General features: G+C 38.0%; 5 protein-coding genes across 5 annotated transcripts; 3 read left to right on the top strand and 2 right to left on the bottom strand. All coding sequences in view use genetic code 12, as the record gives it.

The window, feature by feature from the left end:
* Positions 1 to 260: 260 nt before the first annotated feature.
* Positions 261 to 2,426, top strand: KGF57_003088 (uncharacterized protein; the record flags this gene model as incomplete). The annotated part of the gene is made up of 1 exon (XM_051752471.1): positions 261 to 2,426. One exon carries the CDS (start codon positions 261 to 263, stop codon positions 2,424 to 2,426), a length of 2,166 nt encoding a protein of 721 aa, XP_051608524.1.
* Positions 2,427 to 2,502: 76 nt separating this feature from the next.
* On the bottom strand, positions 2,503 to 3,318 carry CYC3 (holocytochrome c synthase; the record flags this gene model as incomplete). The annotated part of the gene is made up of 1 exon (XM_051752469.1): positions 2,503 to 3,318. The coding sequence occupies one exon, from the start codon at positions 3,316 to 3,318 to the stop codon at positions 2,503 to 2,505; it is 816 nt and encodes a 271-aa protein (XP_051608523.1).
* A 3,089-nt stretch (positions 3,319 to 6,407) lies between these two features.
* KGF57_003086 (uncharacterized protein) lies at positions 6,408 to 7,346 on the bottom strand (the record flags this gene model as incomplete). The annotated part of the gene is made up of 1 exon (XM_051752468.1): positions 6,408 to 7,346. One exon carries the CDS (start codon positions 7,344 to 7,346, stop codon positions 6,408 to 6,410), a length of 939 nt encoding a protein of 312 aa, XP_051608522.1.
* Positions 7,347 to 13,753: 6,407 nt separating this feature from the next.
* CLN3 (cyclin) lies at positions 13,754 to 14,857 on the top strand (the record flags this gene model as incomplete). The annotated part of the gene is made up of 1 exon (XM_051752467.1): positions 13,754 to 14,857. The coding sequence occupies one exon, from the start codon at positions 13,754 to 13,756 to the stop codon at positions 14,855 to 14,857; it is 1,104 nt and encodes a 367-aa protein (XP_051608521.1).
* A 4,703-nt stretch (positions 14,858 to 19,560) lies between these two features.
* KGF57_003084 (uncharacterized protein) lies at positions 19,561 to 21,237 on the top strand (the record flags this gene model as incomplete). The annotated part of the gene is made up of 1 exon (XM_051752466.1): positions 19,561 to 21,237. One exon carries the CDS (start codon positions 19,561 to 19,563, stop codon positions 21,235 to 21,237), a length of 1,677 nt encoding a protein of 558 aa, XP_051608520.1.
* Between the last annotated feature and the right edge of the window lie 2,987 nt (positions 21,238 to 24,224).

Genomic DNA, 24,224 nt, shown 5'->3' with positions numbered 1-24,224 from the left:
AGGTTAAGGTGCTTGGGTAAGCAAATTAAGGGTAGTAAGCGAGTATAAATGCTGAGATGTTGTTCCATTAGTTGTAATGACAACTATTCCATACCAAAACCCTGTAGCTTCTGTCTGTCCCATTTGTAATGCGAGAGTTACACACTGCTTCGAAAAAAAAAAAAAAAAAGCAAAAAAACGAAAAGTTGGTTTAAGGAAAAGTTGGTTTAAAATTTTCCAAAACTTTTCAAAGTAAAACAGAAATCAACAAAGGACATCAAATGCTCCCGTACAGACAGTGTATCAACGGCTGCAAAGTGGTGACCCATTTACGGCGACCAAGCGCGAGACTCGTAGCGCAAATCGGTAGTCAAGTGAGATATCAATCTACTCAAGCAGCAGTTGCGACAGAACCTCCACTCCCAACCCTGAACGACAAACCCTCTCTTAAGAAGCCACTGAAAAATGTGAGAAACTCCACTACACCCCAACCCCAAAAGAAAGTGAATCACAAGCTACATGATGTCTCCAAACAAATCAGCCAAACGTTAGAATCAAACACCGATTTGACTGAATCAAAGGAAATTTTCGAAGAAGGAATTTCATTTCTTCGTGAAGTTCAGCACGATGAGCGCATATCAGATCGAGACTTGTACAGTGCATTTCTCCCATTAGCCACTCAACTACTCGTTAGAGCTAAGAATGATGGTGCTGACTTGGGAGAATTTCTTGAATTGTTTGTAACGTACCGTGTTGCCCATCAATATCATTTCACCGTTGTTGCAGCTAACTTGTTGAAAAATGAGGACGGAAAGCAGGCTGTTTATCAAAAGATTATCCACATGTGGGTGAATTTTATTGAATACCACAAGTTGAACTTCATACCCAATGCATTTGTTGAAACTGGGGATTCAAGAATCAAGTACAACAAATATCAACTTTCGCATCTTGTGTATTATGCTTATGTTTTGTCATGTTTGCTACAGAAAGCGCCATATTCCGAAAAGGATGCTCTTCGTTTCTTTGATACACAAAAGGTTCCCTTTTACAACGAAGTTAAGAATACCCTTTTAAACTACCATGTATTCAATAGACTTGAGTTTGAAAAGTTTAGAGAGTTTTTGGAGGATGATAGGAAATCCAAAATGGACCCCAACAGTGCTTTTATGTTGACCAGGATCAAACGTGCCACTGATAGAAAATTGTTGGACGTGATTTACAATGAAATAGCAGAAGTGTGTGAAAAGCGCGACTTGAAGATTGAGGAGAGGATTATGGTCCTATTGATGGAAAAGTATTTCTATTACGATGAGTATGACCAGGTATTCAGTATGTTCCAAAACATCATGAAGTCTGGTATTTCACCATCAATTGATGCCTGGAACTTGGTGCTTAGGGCCATGATCAATCCAAATAGATTTAGCAATGCAACACCAAAACAAAAGGAGGAGTATATGCACAAATTTGAACGTACTTTAAAGACAATACAAGCAGGTGGACTCAAGTACAATGTAAACACATTGAGTTCAATTATCAGTGCTTACTCCATTGCAGGCAAATTTGACATTGCCGAGGATTATGCAAAACAATATGCCAGTTTAGGAATTAACGATGAGGCGAAAGATGGAATATTAAGAGGGTTAATTTTCAATGACAAAATTGCCGAGGCTGAAGCTAGAATGCAAGAATACATCAAGGATGGTTCCGACTACAAACCAAATGTTGGTGTCATGAACGATTTCCTCAATTACTACTTCAAGAAGCAAAATTACAACGCAATCTTTGGTATCAATGACTTTATGAAGCAGCACGGGATCGAGGAAAACGTCGTCACTTTGACCACCATGATCAATGCCTACTTCAAGTACCTTGTATCGATTGGGAAAAGTCCTAACCTTGGTGACTTTTTGCAAACTTTGAAAGGTGCTAAATCACTTAATGAACATTCGTTTGCTTCTGTCTTGAACGGGTTAACGCTGTCGGCCAACATCGATGCAGCAAGACAGTTGTATAAAGTGTTGAAGAGAAAGTTTCCAAGATCTGCATGGATTCAAAGTGACATGTTGGCCGCAGAGTTGACGTTGGGTGACGTATCCGCTGCAGAACAAATTTTCGTCCATTACATCACCAAGATTAGAAACGATCCTATCATCTGGAACACAATGTTGAGGAATGTCTTGCTTCGTGACGAAAATAAGGCTTTAGAGTACTATGATAAGATGAAGAGAGCTGGCGAAGTTCAACCTAATGAATTCACCTACTACTTTCTTCTTGATTATTTCTACAAGAAGCACAATAAAGAAGTTGTTGAAAAACTCATTTCTGACTTGGCCAAGAGTTCGTTGACTTCATATGGTACGAAGTTGCCAAACGTGCTTTCCAAAATCCACAACAGAATAGTTGAGTTGCCATCCTCCATTTTGGTTCAAATCAAGAACAACCAGTAAAAATAAATTCCATTAAACTACTACCACTACTACTACTACTATATATACATGTAAATACAAAAGAAGAAGAATACTTTCAAAATTCATCAACATCTCCCATTGCTTTCTTCCACACAGGTCCAGCAAATGTGACAATTCGATCACGAATACTTCCCAAATCGTCCAACGCAGGTCTAGTATCCAACATAAATGCCGGCATACCAGTCTCCTCGTCGTCTGGAGCACCGTAATAGTCAATAACATAGCGAACTTCTTTCCAACCCTGGTTTCTTCCCTGACTTCTCAACACAGTCCAATCATGTCTATCAAAGGGTGGAATCGTATTAAAAGTTTCAGGAAACAACTGACCCAACCACAAATACATTCGGGCTTTTGGTGATAGATCATGAGGCTTTCCCGTGAATTTTTTCAACCTTGGCTCAATCTTTGTCTCCCTTGTGTACTTATCCTCCCATTCCAAGATCTGTTGCCAGGCTCCTTCATTTAAGAAATTGTGTACCTCAACCATGGACTCCACAGCATCTTCGGGAATCCCATCCCCTTTACCCTTGGCTAACATTGCATTAAGCATTTGTTGTGGTGAAGGGTACTCCCATAGTCCTTGATCGGGAGATTCTCCTCTAGGAATAGTTGATATCGTTCTTTCAGTAGATAATTTAATCTTTTGGCCCGGCGCAAGTTCACTGGAAATGGCCATGGGCATGTTATTCATAGGGTTCAAGACCTCTTCCGAATCCTTTGAGAGCACGGGACATGTTGGAGCAGCTGAGGCTGATTTTGAAAATGATGAATGATCTATAGGACATGCCAGTAGAGATGACGGTGCGGGGTTACCTGTGTGTACCTGTGACACTACGTTTGACTCAACTTTGTCTGCCCAAAACCAACCCATGGCGACTTTGATAGATGTATGCTTCTGTGTATGTGGATTTGTAGATTATCCTGTAGAGATGAGAATAAGTTTGTTTACTAAGTAAAACTCCAAAATGGGGCAAAAAAAAAAAAAAAAAAAAAAAAAAAAAAAAATTTTGTTTCAAGAATTTCCAGAAGGNAAAAAAAAAAAAAAAAAAAAAAAAAAAAAAAAAAAAAAAAAAAAAAAAAAAAAAAAAAAAAAAAAAAAAAAAAAAAAAAAAAAAAAAAAAAAAAAAAAAAAAAAAAAAAAAAAAAAAAAAAAAAAAAAAAAAAAAAAAAAAAAAAAAAAAAAAAAAAAAAAAAAAAAAAAAAAAAAAAAAAAAAAAAAAAAAAAAAAAAAAAAAAAAAAAAAAAAAAAAAAAGAAAAAAAAAAAAAAAAAAAAAAAAAAAAAAAAAGAAATTTGTTTCCAGATATTCCTGATAGTAGAGGTGTGAGAGATGGTAATCACCAAACGGAGACAAGTGATGAGCATTGCACTTCCTCAGATAGATTAACAGCCTCACCAGTATACACGGTATCAAGGACCGATGTTTGTTTCAAAATGCATTAGCGTACACTCTCACCATTTACCCAGTTATTCCGAAAAGACCTTCAACAATTGAGCGGCATATTTTCTTTTCAATCTCTTTCATTGTGCAAGATACAAGACCCTCCACCCCCTTGATTTTCATTGTCGGTGACTTAGTTGACCTTTGTTTGTAGTAAAGTTGTTGTAGTGCCTCTGCGAACTACGAGAGTAAACAGTGTCGGATTACGCCTGTCTCTTTTCGTTTGATATCAAGTAAGTGTCGTGTTCATATGATAGTGCTACTCGTAAGTGAACTAAGCCATATCAACCCTTTTTCATGAGGGGTACATCTGTACGGAGTTAAACCGCAATGTATGGGACAGAGCAACCCTGAACAAACGTTTTGGCAAATATTGTACCACGATTACGTCACTGTGGATGTATCCTAAAAGCGCAGATATTGCCGTTATCTTTTGCGTTGGAGGAACTATAGTGTCTTGGTCTTGCTTCCTCGGTCTACTTGTTCTATATATATCCATAAATGCTCCCACAACGTCCATTAAGAGCAACGTATCTGCAGCTTCAATTTTGTGCAAAAAGAGGTACCGAACTTGTTTTATTGTTTGATTGCGAGAGAATTGTTCAAACACAATGGACGCTGGCTTGAGGGTAAGAGAGAAACGTATGATAATATCACTAGCGTCTAAGAAACTGCGGTGTATTGTTTTTTTTTTTTTGGCTGCTCATTTAACTGTGTATAAGGCAATGATTCAGATAGTAATGAAATTAACCCTATTGGGGATTAAATTTGGGGATATTTAACGGGGGGGTCAAACACTAAGCCCTGATTATAATGCAGAAAAACAAGCAGGTTTTTATATGAGCAAAATAAAAACAATCAGACTGGACAACTTTAATGATCGTGAGACACCTATCCATGAGAATTTTACCCTAAAAGGAACGATATTACACTTGGGTTTAACCACAGGATACAATACAATAGCATAAACATGGACGAGCAGACACTAGGTTTGATTTTATAAAAACAATTGCGTTCATCTACGAACATACAACTGCTCGGGAGATACAACAAAAAAAAAAAGAAAAATAAAAATTCAAATTCTCGAAAATCGAGTTTAAGCCGAAGCGAAATTTTGCTTTACGGACTTCGTTTTTCACGGTTTTCGAGAGTTTGAAAAGGAGATGGTTGGAACAAAGGTTCACACACTGGAGCAACTCATAACCTTCGAATTAGCTTTCTTCTTTTAGGTTCTGTGGCCACAGAGTAGCTACAATGGCACAAATTACAGAATGATGTCGGTGTAATTTCATATAGTATTGTGCTGATTATAAAAGAAATGTAATTGTGCCTCGAGTTTTTTGTAGTTTTTTTTTTTTTTTTTTTGTCGTCCGACATTTATACACACACAACACACACACACATAGTACCTTCTTTTGTGTCTTGGGTCTGCATGAATTTGAGTCTTATAAGTTTGTGTAATCGGACAGACAAAACAAAACACAGGAAGAGGAATATATTCCAAGAAAGGGAAAGGGAACCAACATCATTAAACTCAGTATTGAGCAGAGAGCTAGAAGGGGAAAGTTTATTTCCGACTGAAACGAGCCAACGAGCAGACCCTCTAAGGTGAGGTAATACCGTGGTTTTCTCTGAGTCGTGTTACCCCCTCGATCTCACTCTCGTCTCTCTCTCTCTCCCCCCCCTTTCATGAATTTGTCTCTGTTCAGACACAGTTCCAGATTTTATTTTCTCAATCCAGGACAAAAACATTCAATACTCAACTCATGAAAAGAGAATAATTTAGATCTTCAAGACATCTCTACTTTTGAAAGCGCTATGAATATACCCAACCTTACCAGCCCCGCACCTCACCTCTACTTTGGACTCCACTAGCTGCAATATTATCCCGGTTCATGGTGTGTGAAAGTTGTCCTCGGCTTTCTATTGGCAGCATTTTATTTTGTGGTGTCAATAGCAACGTTACGCAACAAACACTGATCAGATTCTCGGAGAATTCCAGAGCGCCACTTCTATTGTAACCACCAACCTCTTCTTTTCTTTTGTGTTTGGGTTCGCAAGTTAATTGGAGCTGTTACCGAACTGAGTTTTGTTGAAAGTTTAGCTCATGTAGTGTTTTTTGTACACAAAACCGCAATAATAAACCTCGATATATTTTCTCTGTACCGTGGTGCACGTGACATTTATTCGAGCTTCAATACACAAAATGCGCTACAGTTAAAATATAACAGTCGACTTTTTCAGCTCCCCAAGCCACAGATTACGAGATCTGGAAATTCTATCAACAAAGTCTAAAGTCTATAAAGCAATTACAATACCTCTCCTATTTCAATGTAAGTGAGGGTAAATCGATGGTGGGAAGAGTAGCGGCACACCAGTGAGGAGCAGCAACAGGTGCTGGGATACTGTATGCGATGTAGCGTCAACTTTGTATTAGAGGATGACAGGTTAACCAGATTGCGTGACAAATTTCAGGGCACCAATAACTCACGGAGTACATGAGGACTTACTCAAGTGCACCTATAACGCGTCTCTCAACGAATTGTAATGCTCCCCTAAGCCATAGGAATGCTTATAATACCCCAATTGCAATTCAGGTTTTACGCCATCATCATCCTTACCCACACCACTTGATTTTGCTTCCTCGTTTATTTTCAAAGTCGCAGCCCCAGCCATATGGATGGCAACACAGCACTCAAACACTTTTGCCAAGGCCAAAATCTCCATATCAGACCCCCACATCGCCGTCGAAGTCAATTCGTGACAGTACTCATCCACATCTCTAATTTCACCAGTTTGTTCATCAAACAAGAACGGCACAAAGTCATCTCTGTGCGAAAGTATGTACTGAGCCGATAAGTCGCGCAATTCCTGTACTGTTTTGTCAATACGGTGACGTTGTTGCAATTGGTCCTGGATTGAAGCAAAGAGACAATGACCGTCGGGCTTGATGTCGTGTAGTTTCAAGTTGTGGACGGCTAAGTGCTGACTCATGGAATCTATTTCAATCTGTCTGTAATCCACTGAATTTGCAGTTTCTTCTCTTGCTTCAGTTTGCATGCGTTCAATCTCAGCTTGGCGTTTCGCCAACCTTTCCTTTTGACGGTTTCGCCTTTTAGGTCCAGCTAGTCCTCCTGGCTGGGTATTGTCTTTCTTGACAGGGTTCTCAGCTAATACTTCTTGTTTATCTCCTACCGAAAGCTCGGCTAACAACTGCTCTGGGGTCACTTCAAGTTGTTCCTCATTTTGCCCTTCTGGGTTCTCCAACTGTGCCAACTCCTCAGCATGTTTCCTCTTTAAGTTATCCTCTAGTTCCTGACACTTGCTCAAGACCGACTTTCTCGTTTTCTTCGTGGCTTGCTTCTTTAGACCCGTGATGGTTGCGATGAGATCCTTGTTTTCCTTTTTGTGACGTTGAATCAAGTCATCTCTGGTTTCATCCGTCGTTTGTGGATCCATCTTTAGATCAATTGTGATAGGTCAATTTGGTCACAGCCCGGAGATGCTTGCTTTTGAGATGAGATGAGATGAGATGAGATGAGATGGAAAGGGAGTACCCGGTGGCAATTATTTGTGTTGTGAAAATTTTCAAATAGTAGATCACAAATTACAAGCGTCTGTTGTCAGGGCACAATGTTGTGTCTTTTTTTTTTTCTTTCTTTCTTTCTCTGTTGCTTTCAGGTTTTGTTTTGTTGCAATTTTGGCTCTGACAGACAACAACGACGACTATCGTTGCAAAAAGAAAATATATATACATATATGGAGCACTAAAGCTAATTGACATGAAAACGGTGACAACAACTTGTCAAAATGGCTTGTGGTGGCTGTAATTAAGGTACAAAGGATTGTAAAAGTCACAAGAGTTGAAATCATTTCACAACATGTTTTCTCATACCCTTTTACTCAGTTGCGATGAGCTGTGTAGTGTCTGCATTGTCGTATGGCCACAACAGGAACTCTTACCGAAAGGGGTTTGTCTGTACTTACTTAGTAGGACTATCACATTGGTACTGGACCACGCTAAGCTTGTTAGAGATGTAGGTGTCAGGTGATGAGTCGAAACTGCGGACGTGCCGACATGACTCACATCAAAGTACTACTCTTGAAAAGCGGAAACTATAACCACGCTAAGCTGAAACCCTTCGTTTCTGTTCTAACCATATTTATTCCCCCCAGCCAGCCATAAAGATACATAACCGTTGCAGCACTGATTGTGCCGTGGCAACGTTCACATTTATCAACACGTTACTTACCAATACAATGCCAAATTAAAAAAAAAAGGATCATCCGACTCATGCATTTTGTGGAGTAGAGTGTTGCATTTGTGGTGCTGCAAGAGCTAATTTGTTTCTAACGCACAAATTAAACCAACGATAGAAGGGGGAGAGACAAAGCAAGCAAGCATCACCTGAGCCGAGTGGGTGGATCAGTGGAGGGAATGGAAGAGAAGTGCGAGACGCTTACATGCAATTGAAGTATGTGTGGTTGTACGTAGTATCGCTTAGAGTGTAGACAACTGGTGCAGTTTATAAAGCAGTTGAGGCTATTGAAGAAAAATTCTCAGCTACATGAGATCAGTCTACGGTAAAACGCTTTGGAACAAGTAGCGCAAAAGCAAGAACAGCATCTCCGTTGTCAAGTTCGGCTAGAAAAGCACATAGTTGAGGTAATTGATGATTGTACAACTCTAGTCAAATCAGTTCTTGCTATTCCTTCATAGTGAATTCTCAATATCATAGCGGCTGAGCTGGGCATGGGGATATCTCTTGAAGCTTAAACCAATTTTAGAGCAATGAAGCTCTGCAATTGAATACCCCATTGAAATGTAACCCCAAAGAATACGCCCTCGCCATTCACTCTCTACTCGCGAGGACTTGCATGCAGTAATGGTGAGACTTTTGAGAAACAGACTTGACTGTCTGTGTATGGAACAAAGAGAGTGAAATTTCTTCTTTTTTTTTTTTTCTTTTTTCTTTTGTTGAATTACATAATATGTGTCACAGTGACAAATCGATAGTGAGAGAGATACAGACAGAGACATTGAGCTAGAAGGAGAGAAAAGCAGGACCAGAGGAAGGAGGAGGACAGTAAGAATTGAGCTAGACGCGTGGATTCAAGATAAGTAATTTAAATGCAACGCCGAGACGTCTATAACTACAAAGGTTCCTTTTGGAACATTCTACAAAGTATAAAGTTAAGTACGTTTGCTTCCGAACCATTTAGTCTTCTTCCAGCTGTGCTGCTCCTTCCCCCCTCTCCTACAGCTGACAATTTCCGCTCTCGGTAATCAGTCAATCGACACAAGCTAATTTAGGTCTTGAGTTTTTACCAAGACGAAATAAGGACAAAGAAAATAGTGTGCAAAAGATTTTGTATCTTTATTATCTCTTTGACTTTAATATTATTTCGGAAAGCGGACAGTCTAATCTAAACTTTATTTTATCAGTACCGACTATTTTTCTCCACTTTCTGACGACTTACTTCCGCGAGCTATCGTGTCAATTGGAAATAGGTATTTCTTTACAGAAACTAACATACGGGACACAATTGCATGAAGTCAATATGCGATTGCAGTTGCAAAAGGGGGGGGGAGGTGAGTTACCAAGGTAAAGAAGTAAATCGAATTGAGCTGGTTTGCCCATCCTGCTCAATGTCACCAATACAATTCTTTTTTGTAGTCTCTTTCGGAGCTTAGCGTGGTAATCGGGAAATGTATGTATATAAACACAAACACTTCTATTAGATTTGTGATGTTATCTACCGAATTTAGTTAGTAATACCAAGAGATTTCGAAATATGGTTGGGGAGTATACGGTAGCGTCGTCTAATAATAAAAAAAAAAAAAGAAACGGAATATGAGCGCTAAAGTCTGTCTTCTTCTCTCTTTCTTCCCGACATCAAAAAAAAAATAAAATAAGAGATGAATAAAAAAATAAATAAAAAAAATTCAAGACTTTGAAATTCTATTTATTTTAAAAAAGGAGAGCTACAAGAGTCAGGGAGGGTAGACAAAGTTTCGAAAGGACTGCCATCACTTTGGCTGCTCTAGAGAGTAAGAGAGTGAAGTTACCGTTGCTGCCTTTGACGCCATGAGTTGGATATCAATACTCACTTATGAGAGCTACGCATAGAGATACCTCTTGCTAGATTTGCGACAAATTGCGCTCTTTTGTGGACGGAATTATTCACTTAATTTTTTCATTTTCCTTTGTATTTTTATTTTTTTTGTAAAGGCAAAGCCTGCCGAGAGGTTAGAGGAGAGAACGAGATATGAAAACCATCCATTATACACACCTTCATACAGACACACCCACACCCACACTCTCTCCCTTTCGTAGTGAATGCATTTGTAACATTGTTTTTGCATAAGCTTTAGCAAATTTGTTTTTTTTTTTTCTTCTTCTTCTTCTTCTTCCTTTTGTCTTTGTATTGTTCATTTTCTAGTTGAGTTTATTTTTATCTCTCTTCCGATATTTAGCGATCAAATATTGATTGTTTTGTGCGAAAATTCTAATTCGTTAGGAGGAGAAAAGGAAGGGGAGAGCCACATACAGACACACACGGATATACATATATATTATATGGTCTGGAAATAAAGAAAACGTTTGTGATTGCAACTTTATTGTCAGAATTCAAGAAGAAGAAACAAGGAGAGAGAAGAGAGAGGGGGGGCGGATGGGGGCGGGGCGTGCGCCTAACGCTCAACCGATACGCAATGTGCAAAAGATGCCTACGTAGAAAACAAACGTTTTGTATGGTATCCCCGTCCCACAGGCGTATGGAAACTGACTGAAGCCTCATCAAAAGAATCAATTATTAAACTTCGTGACGGCTTTAGCAAATGTTTCAGTTTGTCCAATGTCTACGTGAAATGAAATAGAGGGAAATTGATCCAGATAGTGAAATCCGTGGTGCATGGGTTGGTTCCACCCAGCCACGTGTATATTGCTCTCTCTCCCTTTTGAGTTATATTAGTGTTGTTTTTATTGTAATTGAACAAAAGTTGGAAATTTTTGAGCCTTTCGATGGAAGTTCTCTTTCTCTCTCTCTCTCTCTTTTGCTCCTTGTATATTTTGTGTCGTGACTAAAAGCACTTCTAGTGGAAGACAGACACCGAAAAAAAAAAAAAATTCAGACGACCCAAGAACAAGAAGGACCGACAGAGATACACACAGTTTTCTACTCTCTATCTCTCTCTTTATATCTTTGCTGATCTGTCTGTCTCTTATACACACACACACACACACAAAGCGTAAACCACCATAAACAATGGATAGGCATTTATCCATGCAACAAAAAAGATAGGACAGAGTCTACTTATATTGCAATCTACTCCTATTTTTCCAATGAGGCGTCAAATTAAAAGCTTAAGTAAATACACCACACTTGCCCTCGTCTCAGACAACAACCGTCGACAAACGTATTACGAGTAGATCACACACACACACACACGAACAAAACTACTGGTCAACCAAAGTGAACAACATATGTTGAGATATAATTCTCAAAAAAAAAAAAAAAATATAAAAAAAAAGAAAAAAGACTCTTGACTATACATACATAGAATACGGTTGTCAAGAGGACGACGACGCATATACCAGCACAGTTCCCACTCTACAAGAAAAGATCTGAGGTTGATAAGAGGTGTTGAGGTATTCTTTTCGTGAAGAGTTTTTAGTTTGCACAAGACATTGAGTGGCAGTAAAAAAAAAAATAAAAAAATTAATGTCTTACAATATTAAAAAAGCCTAAAGCTTTAAACTCCTCGAGATTGGAACAGAGGGGAGGGATTGTGGTATCCAATGAAGTTGAGTTGAAGAGCAGAACAAGGTAGGCACAGTATGTTTCCGTAGTGTTTTATTGCTATTGTGAACTACGGGGAAGTCGATGTAGTTGCGGATTTTGTTGTGCTGTGTAAGAACATAAGTATACCTTCCACACTTGTTAAAAGTGTGGTTTTTGTAAGATAAAAAAAAACAAAAGATTATGCCGAGTCGGGTCGAGTCGAGTCTTTATGGTCCCAAATTCTGTGTCCTGTAAACTGAAAATAAAAAAAAAAAAAAAAAAAGAAAAGATGCAAGTAGTTACCCCTTTGTGGCTCAATTGATACCGCCAGACATTTTTTTATTTCAGTCTCAGTTGGATTGTTTGTTGATTCTGTGGTTTGTGTTACTCAAATATCTTATATGCAGCAATACTGCAGCTAACAACAATCAATCTACTGCATAATGTCACAAATAACACAAAGCACATATTATATGACACAAATATATATCTTTTGTCCTCTTGGTTTCGTATTGTTCTCTTGCTTTTCTTCAAGCGTCTAAATCTGTACAATAATATACCACTAACTACCAGTAACTCCTATACTAACTACTACTGCATACACTATATACCCTACACGCAATGGGAAAATTTCACTACAATTGCAAATGAGAGTTTTTCCATCATTATAAGAATAACTATCAATCCTTTCTTTCTTTTCCCTTTTTCCAAAAAAAAATTCCTCTTTCCCGCCTTCCTTCATTGACTACTCACCAACTTCCTCCACTTCCAGTGTATTGTCATCAAACCACACGGAGGCTGTTACCTGATAACTACTCAATTCAACCATTCACCATTGCATTGATTAGAAACCCACACATTCAATCACACCACAGATACACACGCACACACACACACGCACACATACACACACAGAAAGATATACAGACATATTCACGTATAGGGTGCGTTTTTTTCTTCTGTTGTTTCCATTCTCTAACTCAATCATTCATCCCATTCATCCTCGTTGTTTATTGCCGACCTAGTTTACGTTCTTTTTCTTTTCTTTTTTTTTTTTTTATTTTTTAATATTATCTTTTTGCTTTTCATTGGTGATTTTATTTTTTGATATTTCCAAATTGCACATATCATCGAGTTGTGATTTGGTCTTTGTCAATTTGAAACTACATCTACATTATTCCTTGACTTTTGCCCGTCACTTTCACTAGTTTTCAGCAAAAGAGGAAAAAGGCAAAAAGAGAGACATCCACAGAGACAGTTTTCAACACTTTTAAAACATCTCCATTCATTATCGTCATTGTTTGCTTTTACAGTATCTCATACTTCATTCGCATTTATTGCATTGCCCTCAACATATTCCAACAAATCATCCATTGTCAACTCCAATACATACACCACACTACACAATTGACGATATATTCCACCACACTCATAGACAATCGTTAACTTTACAAAACACATTTCAGGGGAACCTTATATATATATATATATATCCCTTATCAAAAATCTTTTCCTTAATTTGCATTCGCAGACGATTTTCACGGTTTACACTACTACACACATTTTGTGACACAGACGTTGTTTGAAATCTATTCATTTTCATCAAATTGTTACAACAACACTTTATAGACGGATATCATCATCTACTTTCATTTTGCTCAAGAGGAAAAGAGTTCACTTATTGTCGCAAACGAGTTTGAAGATAGACACACATACACATATACACATCACATTTTGCATAGTTTGATCAGTACCGGTTACTACTCAAACACAACACCCCCCCCATACACACACAAACACACAGAGACGTTTGACTACTTTACAGTCAGCAGAGGCAAACAAAGGTACATTTTGTCCCACACGCTGCACACTGCACACCACTTGCAACAACCATCATTTCAGAGGTCATCAAGAAATTAATTTGTGGTTCACACAATTTACTTTTTTTTTTTTGAAATTTTACAACCAAAGTTGATTCTCATTCATCACCACATTGATACATAACACAGAACTTACACATCAGTAGCTCAAACCTGCTTCCACCACTTTTCCTTTCACACTCACACAATTAGCTTACGGTCATGATCCCGTCTACTTCCTCACCCGATGCGTACCATCAAACAAGAGTTGTACAGCTGCAAATCAAGTCATCAAACTCCAACTTACAACAAATGGAACGCAAGACCCACACGACAACAGTGTCAGAGTACCAATTGGAAATGTTGGAGCACCTATTATCAGTTGAGTCATGCACGTTGCCCAATGCGTCACTAATTGAACAACAACCAGAGATCAAGTTGAGTATGAGACCATTGTTGCTTGACTTTTTAATGGAGGTGATTACAATCCTCAACTTGTCGCGATCGACGTTTCCCTTGACGGTGAATTTGATTGATCGCTATTGTTCCACTCGTATTGTCAAGAAGCAACATTACCAATTGTTGGGGTTGACTAGCTTATGGATCAGTTGCAAAAACTTGGACCCAAAGTTCAAGATACCCACCTTGAATGACTTGCGCAAGATTTGTGTTGATAGTTACAACAAGGAGTTGTTTATCGAAATGGAGAAACATATCCTCAAGTCGTTGGAGTGGGTCATTAATAGTCCCACATTTGATGCGTTTGTTGATGTTTTCCTCAACATGTTGGTGTCGGTTGGTGATGATAATGCATTGGTTATCAAGAAGTGCTACAACAAGATTAAACTTTCATCATACTACCTTGGCGAACTATTCCAGTTTTATCCAAACATGTATTTCGAATACTCGCCATCACAAATTGCCATCCTTGCAATCATGTCAAGCATCTCGACGTTGAAACTTTCTGTCAATATCACCACCATTTTAGATTTATATAATAAGCTATTGGGAAACACCACGAGGCAATTGACGATGGAGAATTTCCAAAGTGTCTACAAAGCCATCAGAGTATTGGCATTGCCCAACAGTTTACAACAACGGTATTGTGTTAATCAAAACATCAACAACGGTGCCAACAACCACAACAATAATGGCAATGTGAATCCCAATCTACCACCAAAAACACCAAAAGTTTCAATGCCATTGACACCGGGGCCAAGTCCAGAAGAGAAGATTTCAAGGAAAAGGCATGGTGGTCATATTGACCCGCCGATGATGGTTCATGAACGAAAGAGGAGTTGTATAGATTTAGGAGTTAGAATATGATACTAATGTTATGAAATGGTAAAAAAACAACAAAACAACAAAACAAAACAAGAAACAACAAAAAACAAAGAGCCAATTAACGTCCTTGTAGGTGAAAACTGCACTGTATTGGGAGAGACACAGTATAAAGACAAGGAATCAAGAGAGAAAAGGGGCCATATTGGTGGATAATGCAACTTCCACCAAGATAAGTCCGTCTGGCGTAATCAATCACTGAGACAGCCTTCCCTCTGCCTCCCTCTGCCTCCCTCCGCCTCCCCCCCCTTCGCACGCATTGTGCAAAGGTTCGGAAATTATCGTGTGCAAGTCGCCTTGTTGCTTAAGCACGAGGCAGGTTAGTCCATATCCCCCATGTGACAGACAACCAAAAAAGAAAAAAGAAAAAAGAAGAAAAAGAAGAAAAAGAAACTTTAGGTTGATCTTTCCCGCCCAGTGTACGATCTACACGACAATTTGGCGTGGATGCAGGAGGGTGGGAGAATAGAAAAGTAGAGTTTTGATAGGTGAAAGCAAAACGTTCACTCTCCTTTATACTGTGGAGACCAACGTAATAGCAGGTACACGCCGGTCCAGACAAATTTCATCTGGTTTGCTAGACCATTTGTTGTATATCTAAGCCTTTTCCTGAGTAATTTGTATTTCCCTAAAGGAGGATATTTCCACAAAATTGTGCTCCTCTCTCCCTCTCTAAAAACAATATATTGAAATAGAAAAATCGTAAAATTGTGAAAGTGTGTCTGAACTATTTGTAGAATCTTCTATTTCTCGTCAAAGTGTAGAGAAAGAAACGGGGCAGAGGGGACAATTTGTTGACTAGTTCAGAGCAAACGTTTCCGTCAATTTTGGGTACAGACGCCTGGAAGTCTAAGAGGATAAGCTTTGGTTAGATTTTGGCTGGTGTTTGAGTTGGTCTCAAAACATACGCTCTTGGCGGTAAGATAGAGTCTGATAAAGAGACGGGCTCGTCACCTTGAACCACAGGGTGTTTTCTTTTCTTTTTTTTTAATCGGCGGAATCGATAACAAAGAAGGAGTGGGAGAGGGGAAAGGGGAGGGAGCTAGAAGATAAAGAGACTAAAGATTCCTGGTGAATGTCGGGATTTAGTTTGTCATCATTGTGTAGAAAAACAATAGTAAAATTTCATCTCCTTTCGGTATATACAGCCCCCCATACAAAAATATTGCGGAAAATTAACAAAACCAAAAAGGGAGGAAGGAAAACACGCGGAGCATAAACCTGAGATCTTTTTATTTTACGCACGGGACCTTTTTCCCATTCCTCTGATCACCTGTTGCGTTTCACTGGACAGGGATTTCCAGCTTGCACTTGCAGTCTCTAGACTTTGTTTCAAGCAAGAATTTCGCTAGTCTCCGTCTATGCACGAGCCCATATTCTCAAACACACAAGAGCGCAAGTTGTCATGTCGTCTCTAGTTGTTGTTACGACAACTCTGCAAAGAAAGAACGTAGAGAAACAGAAAAAGCTAGCAACATTTAGGCCAACACGGTTAATCATCAACTGCCTTTCCGAAAGTACACCCGTTCAATTGAATGCTCAACGGAGATATCAAATTCGGGTATGGAAACGTTTGATGTAAATGTTTTCGAGATGGCACAGATCGTTGAAATAGGGAGAGCCACAGACAGACAAACGACTAATAATACAGAAAAATACATATACATTATACGAACTCTGCACTTTTATAGTAATTTGCCGCTTTTGTTTTCTACCCAACATGAAATGGACCCAATAGATAAGATGTTCGAGAATTAACCATCCATTTGTACGAAGTGTGGTGAAAATAGCCGTACTTGCGGGAAGGAGCTAGACAATGGCGGCAAAACATACCTTGTCGGCATGCCTTGTGTATTTTTTTTTTTTCTTTTTCATTTTGGGACACCCATCACCAGCCAGAAATACTTGTAAACCGGAAGAAGATCTACAGACAGACACAATGTTCAGCAATCTTTGATGGATCTTTTGACGTCATGTCTAGGTCATGTTCTCTTCCTTTCCATCTCTTAACCACATGTATGCATGCTGTAGACGACAATCGATTGAACGTTTATAAATAATCCGGCGTTATTACATTTTTCGTCTCCGCATTTTAGTCCCTCCCTCCCCGACTTTTCCCCCTCCCCTTCCCCCTAATTTTTTTTTTTTTCTGTCTGAAAAATTTCGACCAAAACGGAAAAATCATTAGCCCAGGACACAAAACGCAAGAACTCGACAGACAAAAAATAAAGGAGAATTGGCTGGAGGATAATGTAACGTGGTAATATACAAGGAAGACAAGAAAAGAAAAAGGGGGACACACATATACAAACAATATACTTTTTAGTGACGTAAGTGCGCCTAAAAAAAAGTACCAGTTCTTATACGAGACTGTCTGAGTCCTCGGAAACTTTTCCTGCGGCACGAGTAACGACGTCGACGTCACTTGTACACCTCCTTTTTAAAACTGAACTAAACTCATGCCTGAGTTACACATGAAATTGTGGTTACGCATGCCACAGTTTCTTTCTAGACAATAGCACTCTAGTACAATCAATTTAGTGACGTAATTTAGCTTACAACAAAGGACTAAAGCTCATAACCATCTACTTGTTAGTTGGAAACTAAGACTACAAGGATTAGAATGGGATAGAATACCGACGGTGAAGTTGTAAAAAGTTCGAGGAGGTTAGTTACAGAGTAGAACAATCAAGTAAGTAGCCAACTAAAATAGTAATGTGCTGGGTTTTTCTTTTCTTTTCTATTTATTTTTTTTTTTTCTGTTTCTCTAAATAATAGACTGAATTTGTTGCGCCCGATGACTCCTAACCGAATTTGGATATAGGACCGAACAAGAAAGGGGTGAGTTAAATACATGGATATACTTTTATCACAATACATTTCAGAAAGAAAGTTTAAAGAAAGTTAAGAAAAACATGGAAAAGTTAAAGATATTGTGAGCTGTTGTTCCAACAGGAGATCAGATTCGCTGTTGCAATGTTTTGGGAATGTAGATCAAAGGCAATTGTAGTGGACAATTACCGATACTGCGAGCCCCTTTCCCATTTGCTGCTATAATTTCTTATGATAGTTCCCAAAGCTGGCTAGATAACGTACCTACTCGATTGTGCAATACCACAGGAGAGTATACTGACCAGAACCACATCTGTCGTCGTCAAAACCTGTATAGAAGGTTGTCGTTACTGCACCACTTAGCCAGCAGCAACAACAATTAAAATTGCATCTTTTCTTTTCTGTTCTAATATGTGCGAGGTTTTACTTTCCGTATCGGGAATCTTCAATATAAAAACGTTTACAATAGTGACAATTGATTTTCCTTGCAATCATCACACACACACACACACACACATGTCTACCTTTATCAACACCACATGTTTCTCTAAATAGAGGGGCAAGGGAAAGTTGGCTCTCTCTGACGTAATCGAAAAGTGTGGAGAGGCGAATGGACGAAATCCTCAATTCAGGCAATAAATACAAAAGATTTTCAGTTTTGTGATGGAATTCTGTATTGCTAAAGATAGATTTTGCTCTAAGATGAAAACAATACTAAAGATAACATAGAGAGAAATGGACAATCGTCCTTGCCCAACATTGACATTGCAAAAAAAAAAAAAAAAAAAGTCACGTTATAACTCGCATAAACAAAACCACCCTTGTAACGATCATGAGACTTTTTAACCAATCCCAACGACGTATGGTTTATTGTTCTGCAATGATTAAAAATGTTTTTTTTTGGAAATAACCACTATATTCAACGTGCTGAGTGTCTCATTTATTTCTTTTGTTTTTTTTTTTTTTCGTTCAATTAAACTGTGTAATTTAGATTAGACTGTGTCTCAAATGTATGTCTCAGATTTTACGACACTCGAATAATCTCTCTTTTAGACGAAGAAGAAAAAAAAATATAAAATAAAATAAAATAAAATAAAATAAAATATAATAATAGAATTTAAAATATAATAAAGAGTGGCTTGGTGTATGCATTGTTTTATCTTCATATCTTTATATACTTTTTATTAGTTATAAATTACGTACGTCTATGTTGCCTCTGGCATCCATCGACCGAAAGGGTTAAAAGACAGAAAAAAAAAATTTTTAAAACAAACTCTTCATTATGTAATGCCAATTTTATAAGTATTCAAAGTGTCAAGGATATACTACTAGGTGCGTTTTTGGAGGATACTTACTCCCTAAAAAATGGCCACTCAACCTCTATTCCAGTAGCTCTCTCTTTAATTACTTGCGTTTTCCTAGAAGATATCGGACTTCAAACCACGGAATTCGATTTGTGGCCTCCTTCAGAATGTAGATATGTCTTTGCGTATCCAAAGTATCCCACACTGTAATGGTGGCTAATTATTTATTTTCGTTGACCGACACTCGAAAGCAGACAGAAAAATAAAAAAAAAAAAAAAAAAAAAAAAAAAAAAAAAAAAAAAAAAAAAAAAAAAAAAATCAGACAGAAAAAAAACAAAGAAAAAAGAAAAAAGAAAAAAGAAAAAAGAAAAAAGAAAAAAGAATGCGAAACTCGTGTCGCAACATGTTTGTTCACGACATTATTCCATTTTCCATTCTCTTGTGAGATGCGATGTATCTTCAACTCCCCAGAACAGGCAAAAAGGTGAACCCTACATTAGGCATACAATCAAACACTCCCAATCAGATATAGGCAACATTGCTTAACAACGATGCCTCCTACCTCAAACATCAAAAAGAGGCAAAAAATCGTCCAAAATCAGTATTCAGGATACATCATCCCATCACCAACAACAAAGATTGATGCCATTGACGTTTCGTCCTCATCGGCAACAATAACTCCTGAGACATTTTTCAAAGACTATGTATCGAAACGTAAACCGGTGAAAATTGTCAACAATGATGATGCCAATTTGCAGTTTATCAATGTAAAGAAATTTCAATTGAAGAATTTGCAAACTACATTGAATTATAATGATGAGGAGTTACAAGTTGAGGAATTGTTTCAAGGTGGGTTCGGACTGGGACAGAAACGTGTTGATATGATGTTGAGCGATTTGGTTGATGAGTTTGAAAATGGGGATCGTGAGTTGTACTTGACTACGCAGTACGACCGTGAAGGTGAAGATGAGGAAGAAGTGGAGCGAGAAGATGCAGAAAAAGTGGATGCAGACAATGAAGAGGATAAGGAGAGGGAGGTGGAAGAGGAGCAGGTAGACGAAGATGAAGAAGAAGAAGAAGGCATGTTTGAGCAAATGTCAAATGCATCTTCCATAGACTTGAGCAGTCTTCGTGATGACTTTGACGATTTCGACAACATTTCCAATGAAGATTCTGATTACGAGGCTTACCAACGAGTCAAGACTCTATACCAACCACCATTAACTAACCTTGCCAAGCATTCAGCAACAACAACAACAACATCATCATCATCATCATCATCAGATATCCTACCTACAAACCCACCACTTATACCAAATCTAATTCCACAACAAATCAACATCTGGATGGGCAAAACCAAAAATCATTCCAAGAATGCCCAGTTAAACTTCGACACAGACCAATTGGACCGCAGTATACCCAACAATGGAACAAGTTCAGGACTACATCATGATCATGCTGACAATTTGTATATCCTAGTCCAGGGCCGCAAGAGATTCACCATCTACAGTCCAAATGATGCGTTGAAGTTGTACACTGTTGGAAAAGTTTACAAAATATTCAGTAATGGAGTAATTGATTATGAATGTAATGAGCAGTTCCCCCATTGGCGACTGATTCGTGATGATGGCGCCATGATTGAAGATGTCTTGCACTGGCAATTGAGTCAAACTGAAGATGAGGATGAGACTGAACAGTTGAATGAATTGCTCAGTGTTTACGAAACTAAACGGAAATCAATCAAGCCAGGTAAAGAGAGAGTTGGAAATGAACAGCAGCTGTCGCGAGATCCACCAAGCTTTTCCAAAATTCCTCCTTGTTTACTACACATTGACGAGGTTGAAGATGCCAAGCAACGGGAAAAGTTGATTGAGTTTGCCAATACGCATTTCCCGGGTTTCCTAGAATTGAATAAGATAACTGTGTGGTTGAATGCGGGAGAAATGTTGTACTTGCCTGCAAGTTGGTTTCACGAGGTGTCTAGTTTCGGTGATGCAGTAGATTCCAATAAACCAAATGGTTCAGGAGATGTGGCCACTGACCCTGGAGCTGACACTAGAACTGGACCTGGAACCGGGGTTCATATTGCCCTAAATTACTGGTTTGTTCCACCAAACAAAGATGATTTTAATAACCCATACACAGATGGATACTGGGAACAGGATTGGCAAGAGACGAAAGAGGCTATTGAGTTGTTTGCGAAGGGCAGTAGTGCTGTTGAAAAGTAAAAGATGAATAATACGAGTTGTTTCTGCATATGTGTGTGTGTGTGTGTGTGTGTGTGTGTTTTGTGTGGCTCTATTAGGTAGCGTTTGCACGTGAACAAACGAATTTTGTGAAATTGCGAAATTATTTATGTTCAAAAACAAAACAAAATAGGGGGGATGTTGTGCGGTGCGTGCGCACGCCATAATAATTTCTTTTATTTGGTTGCAAAAATTTGTGTAAATAGCAAAACAAGAAAAAAAAAAAAAAACATAAAAAAGTGTAAACAATACTTAAAGATAATGCGCTTCCATCTGCGTACTGATTAATTTTTTTTTTTTTCTATTTTCTATTTTTAAATCCGAGAGCGCATTAACAGCAGGAGAACAAAAATAAAAAATTTGACTCAGAGTCGCATGGTTGTAGCCCTAATCGAGAAAATCTCCACCACAAAGCTAAAAGGATTTTCTGAATGTATCGGATTTGACATAGATCGAGCAAGGCAAAGAGGTAAAGAGAGACCTGGGGTGTAATATGTATTTGTCTTAGTGTATTCTACAAAGTATAGATATTCTCAATACTTGATATATGTGCTCAGGGTTGCTGACCTAAATTTCATGGCTGGTAAATTGCTGTGAGATCTGAAATTGTTTACGTGTTCTTTTTAGATTATGTTTATGTTTATGTTTATGTTTATGATTTTTTTTTTTTCTTTTTCTTGAAACCCCTCTTTCCCTCTCTCTATCCATTACTCTCATATGATTATCTTCTTATTTACACAAAATGAATTGTGATATGTCGTCATAACTACTATACTGTGTATACTGTATTTTGTAGAGTATAGAATGCTACACTTTATGCGATACTGAATTATACCAAACTCTGTTTATATGCCATAGATAAAGCAAATAAGTAATTGTGGCAATTTATGCTCACAATTACTGGTTTGTGGTTTGTGGCAACGATAAGGGAGACGTGCGCACCAATCAAAAGAAAATCAGAATTTTTCGTACGATTTTAGTGTAATGAATGGTTTAGTTAGATAAAGATTGCTAACTTCAGGGTGGGGTGAGGCGAGGCGACTGTGGCTACGTAGTAAGCAAACAGAATGTAGAGGAGGAGGAGGAGGTGGTGGTGTTGACCAAGACTACGGTGTAGTTGAGTCTGTATACCACACTGGTTAATATCTAGCTATACTATGTCTTTTTCCTTCCATGGTAGAATGCTACAACTTGAATCTTTCTCCTATTGATTTTGTGGTGGCTAATGGGTGGGGATTCGAGGCGAAGAACTAGGGCGGGGCGTATGGACTGCGCGCACATGGGTCGGGGCAGTCCGCGAGAAAAAAAGAAAAAAAGAAAAAAAAAGAAAAAAAAAAGAAAAAAAAAAAGAAAAGAAAATAGAAAATAGAAACCAAAACGACATGAGATTACAAGCGAGCAATGCAACGACAATAAAGTAAAGTTAGGGATCCCGTCTTGAGTCAGATGCAGTTGTGTAAAGAGTGCGAGAACAGGTGTCTATGTGTTCCTGTACTCGTAGCTGAGATACAAAGCACACTTCTCTCAACCGGATTTAAGTGTGTGACCTCCGTATCAAAACCCAGCTAATCAAATTCGGAAAAAATTAATAATAAATTTTAAAAAAATTGGAATTGATAAATAGAAAACGTGCGCCATTATAATTGTGTTCTAAGGCATTAAATTTGAAATTGAGATGAGTATTAATTTAAAATGCCACAGCAATATTTAGGTTATTTGATTACGCACTGGTGGGCTCCATTATCGTCTTCCCTGTGTGCTACATGAGTGATATTTTTGGTGGAGAGGAGTGGGGTGTACTACAAACTGTAAGGTTGTCTTATGCCTTTATCTCTTCTGCTAAGTGTGTCAGTGTGCGGAATAGGAGAAGACTAGATTGTGCAACAGTGCACTACCTTTATGTCCTTCTATTGTTTTGATTTCTTTTGTTTCTTGATCTGTTAAGAAAAAATAAAAGTGTTTATATGCAGTACTACCACTAGCAGTAACTTCTGTTACATAATCATTACATAATGAATTTTAATTAAACAATTTGAATTATTCCATCCCCCTATAAATATATTTAACCATCCTTTTCTTTACAATTTTTGGTTTTTCATAACTACAACCAAACACTTACACTTATATCAGATTAAATCTACCCTTAGTTCCAATAGAAGGTATAACTCCCCAACTACCATTACCACCATTACCCTTTTTTTTTTTTACCAAACTCATTCCCATCCAATTTCACGTTCTTTTTCTGTACTTTTTGGAACCTTTTTTTTTTTTGTACATTTTTTATTACATCAAACTCAACTGTTTTTTTTATTTTACTTGTCTGTTATAGTACTACTACTACGTTACCTCAGAGAGACAGAAGCTTAGTTGACTAATATTTCATTATCATTCGTTGACTACTGACTGCTACTACTACTACTACTACAACAACTACAACTGTTCAATTACTGCTACATCAAAACAAAAAAAGATAGAACAGTTTTCAACCTTCCCTTGCGCCGACGTCAAGTAACCAAACAGAAACTGGCGCTACGATTCACAACAACCCACACATAGGCAAAAAAAAAAACACAACGTCTCACAGGTTTGTTCAAGGTCACTACTAGTTTTTAACATTTTTATTCCTTCCATTCTCGATTCACCAATTACGATTTGATCTATTATGAACTAAATCTATTCTTACTTTAGAGTGGAAGATATCATAATACAACACGCATTGAGTACGACCTAATTGCCCCCTCCCCCCCTTTTTTTTATATATCTTGTTTTACAATTTCCATTTTTTGTACATTGGATCTACAAACTCAGATTGATACCAGAGCAAGAACTACTAATCCAACTGTGTTTATCATCAGAATTGTACCAACTATACAATAGCCTATTTTTGATTTCTCACTTTTGTTGTGTTACTACTACTTATCAAATTTCAAAACCCACTTGATTTTTGTTCCATTTGTTTACCACGTTTA

The sequence above is a fragment of the Candida theae genome, assembly GCF_024610275.1.
Source record: "Candida theae strain CBS 12239 chromosome Unknown scaffold2, whole genome shotgun sequence".
In the NCBI taxonomy this organism is placed as follows: domain Eukaryota; kingdom Fungi; phylum Ascomycota; class Pichiomycetes; order Serinales; family Debaryomycetaceae; genus Lodderomyces; species Lodderomyces theae.
Note: the sequence above shows the minus strand (reverse complement) of the source record. Positions and strands in the feature narration are given on the sequence as shown.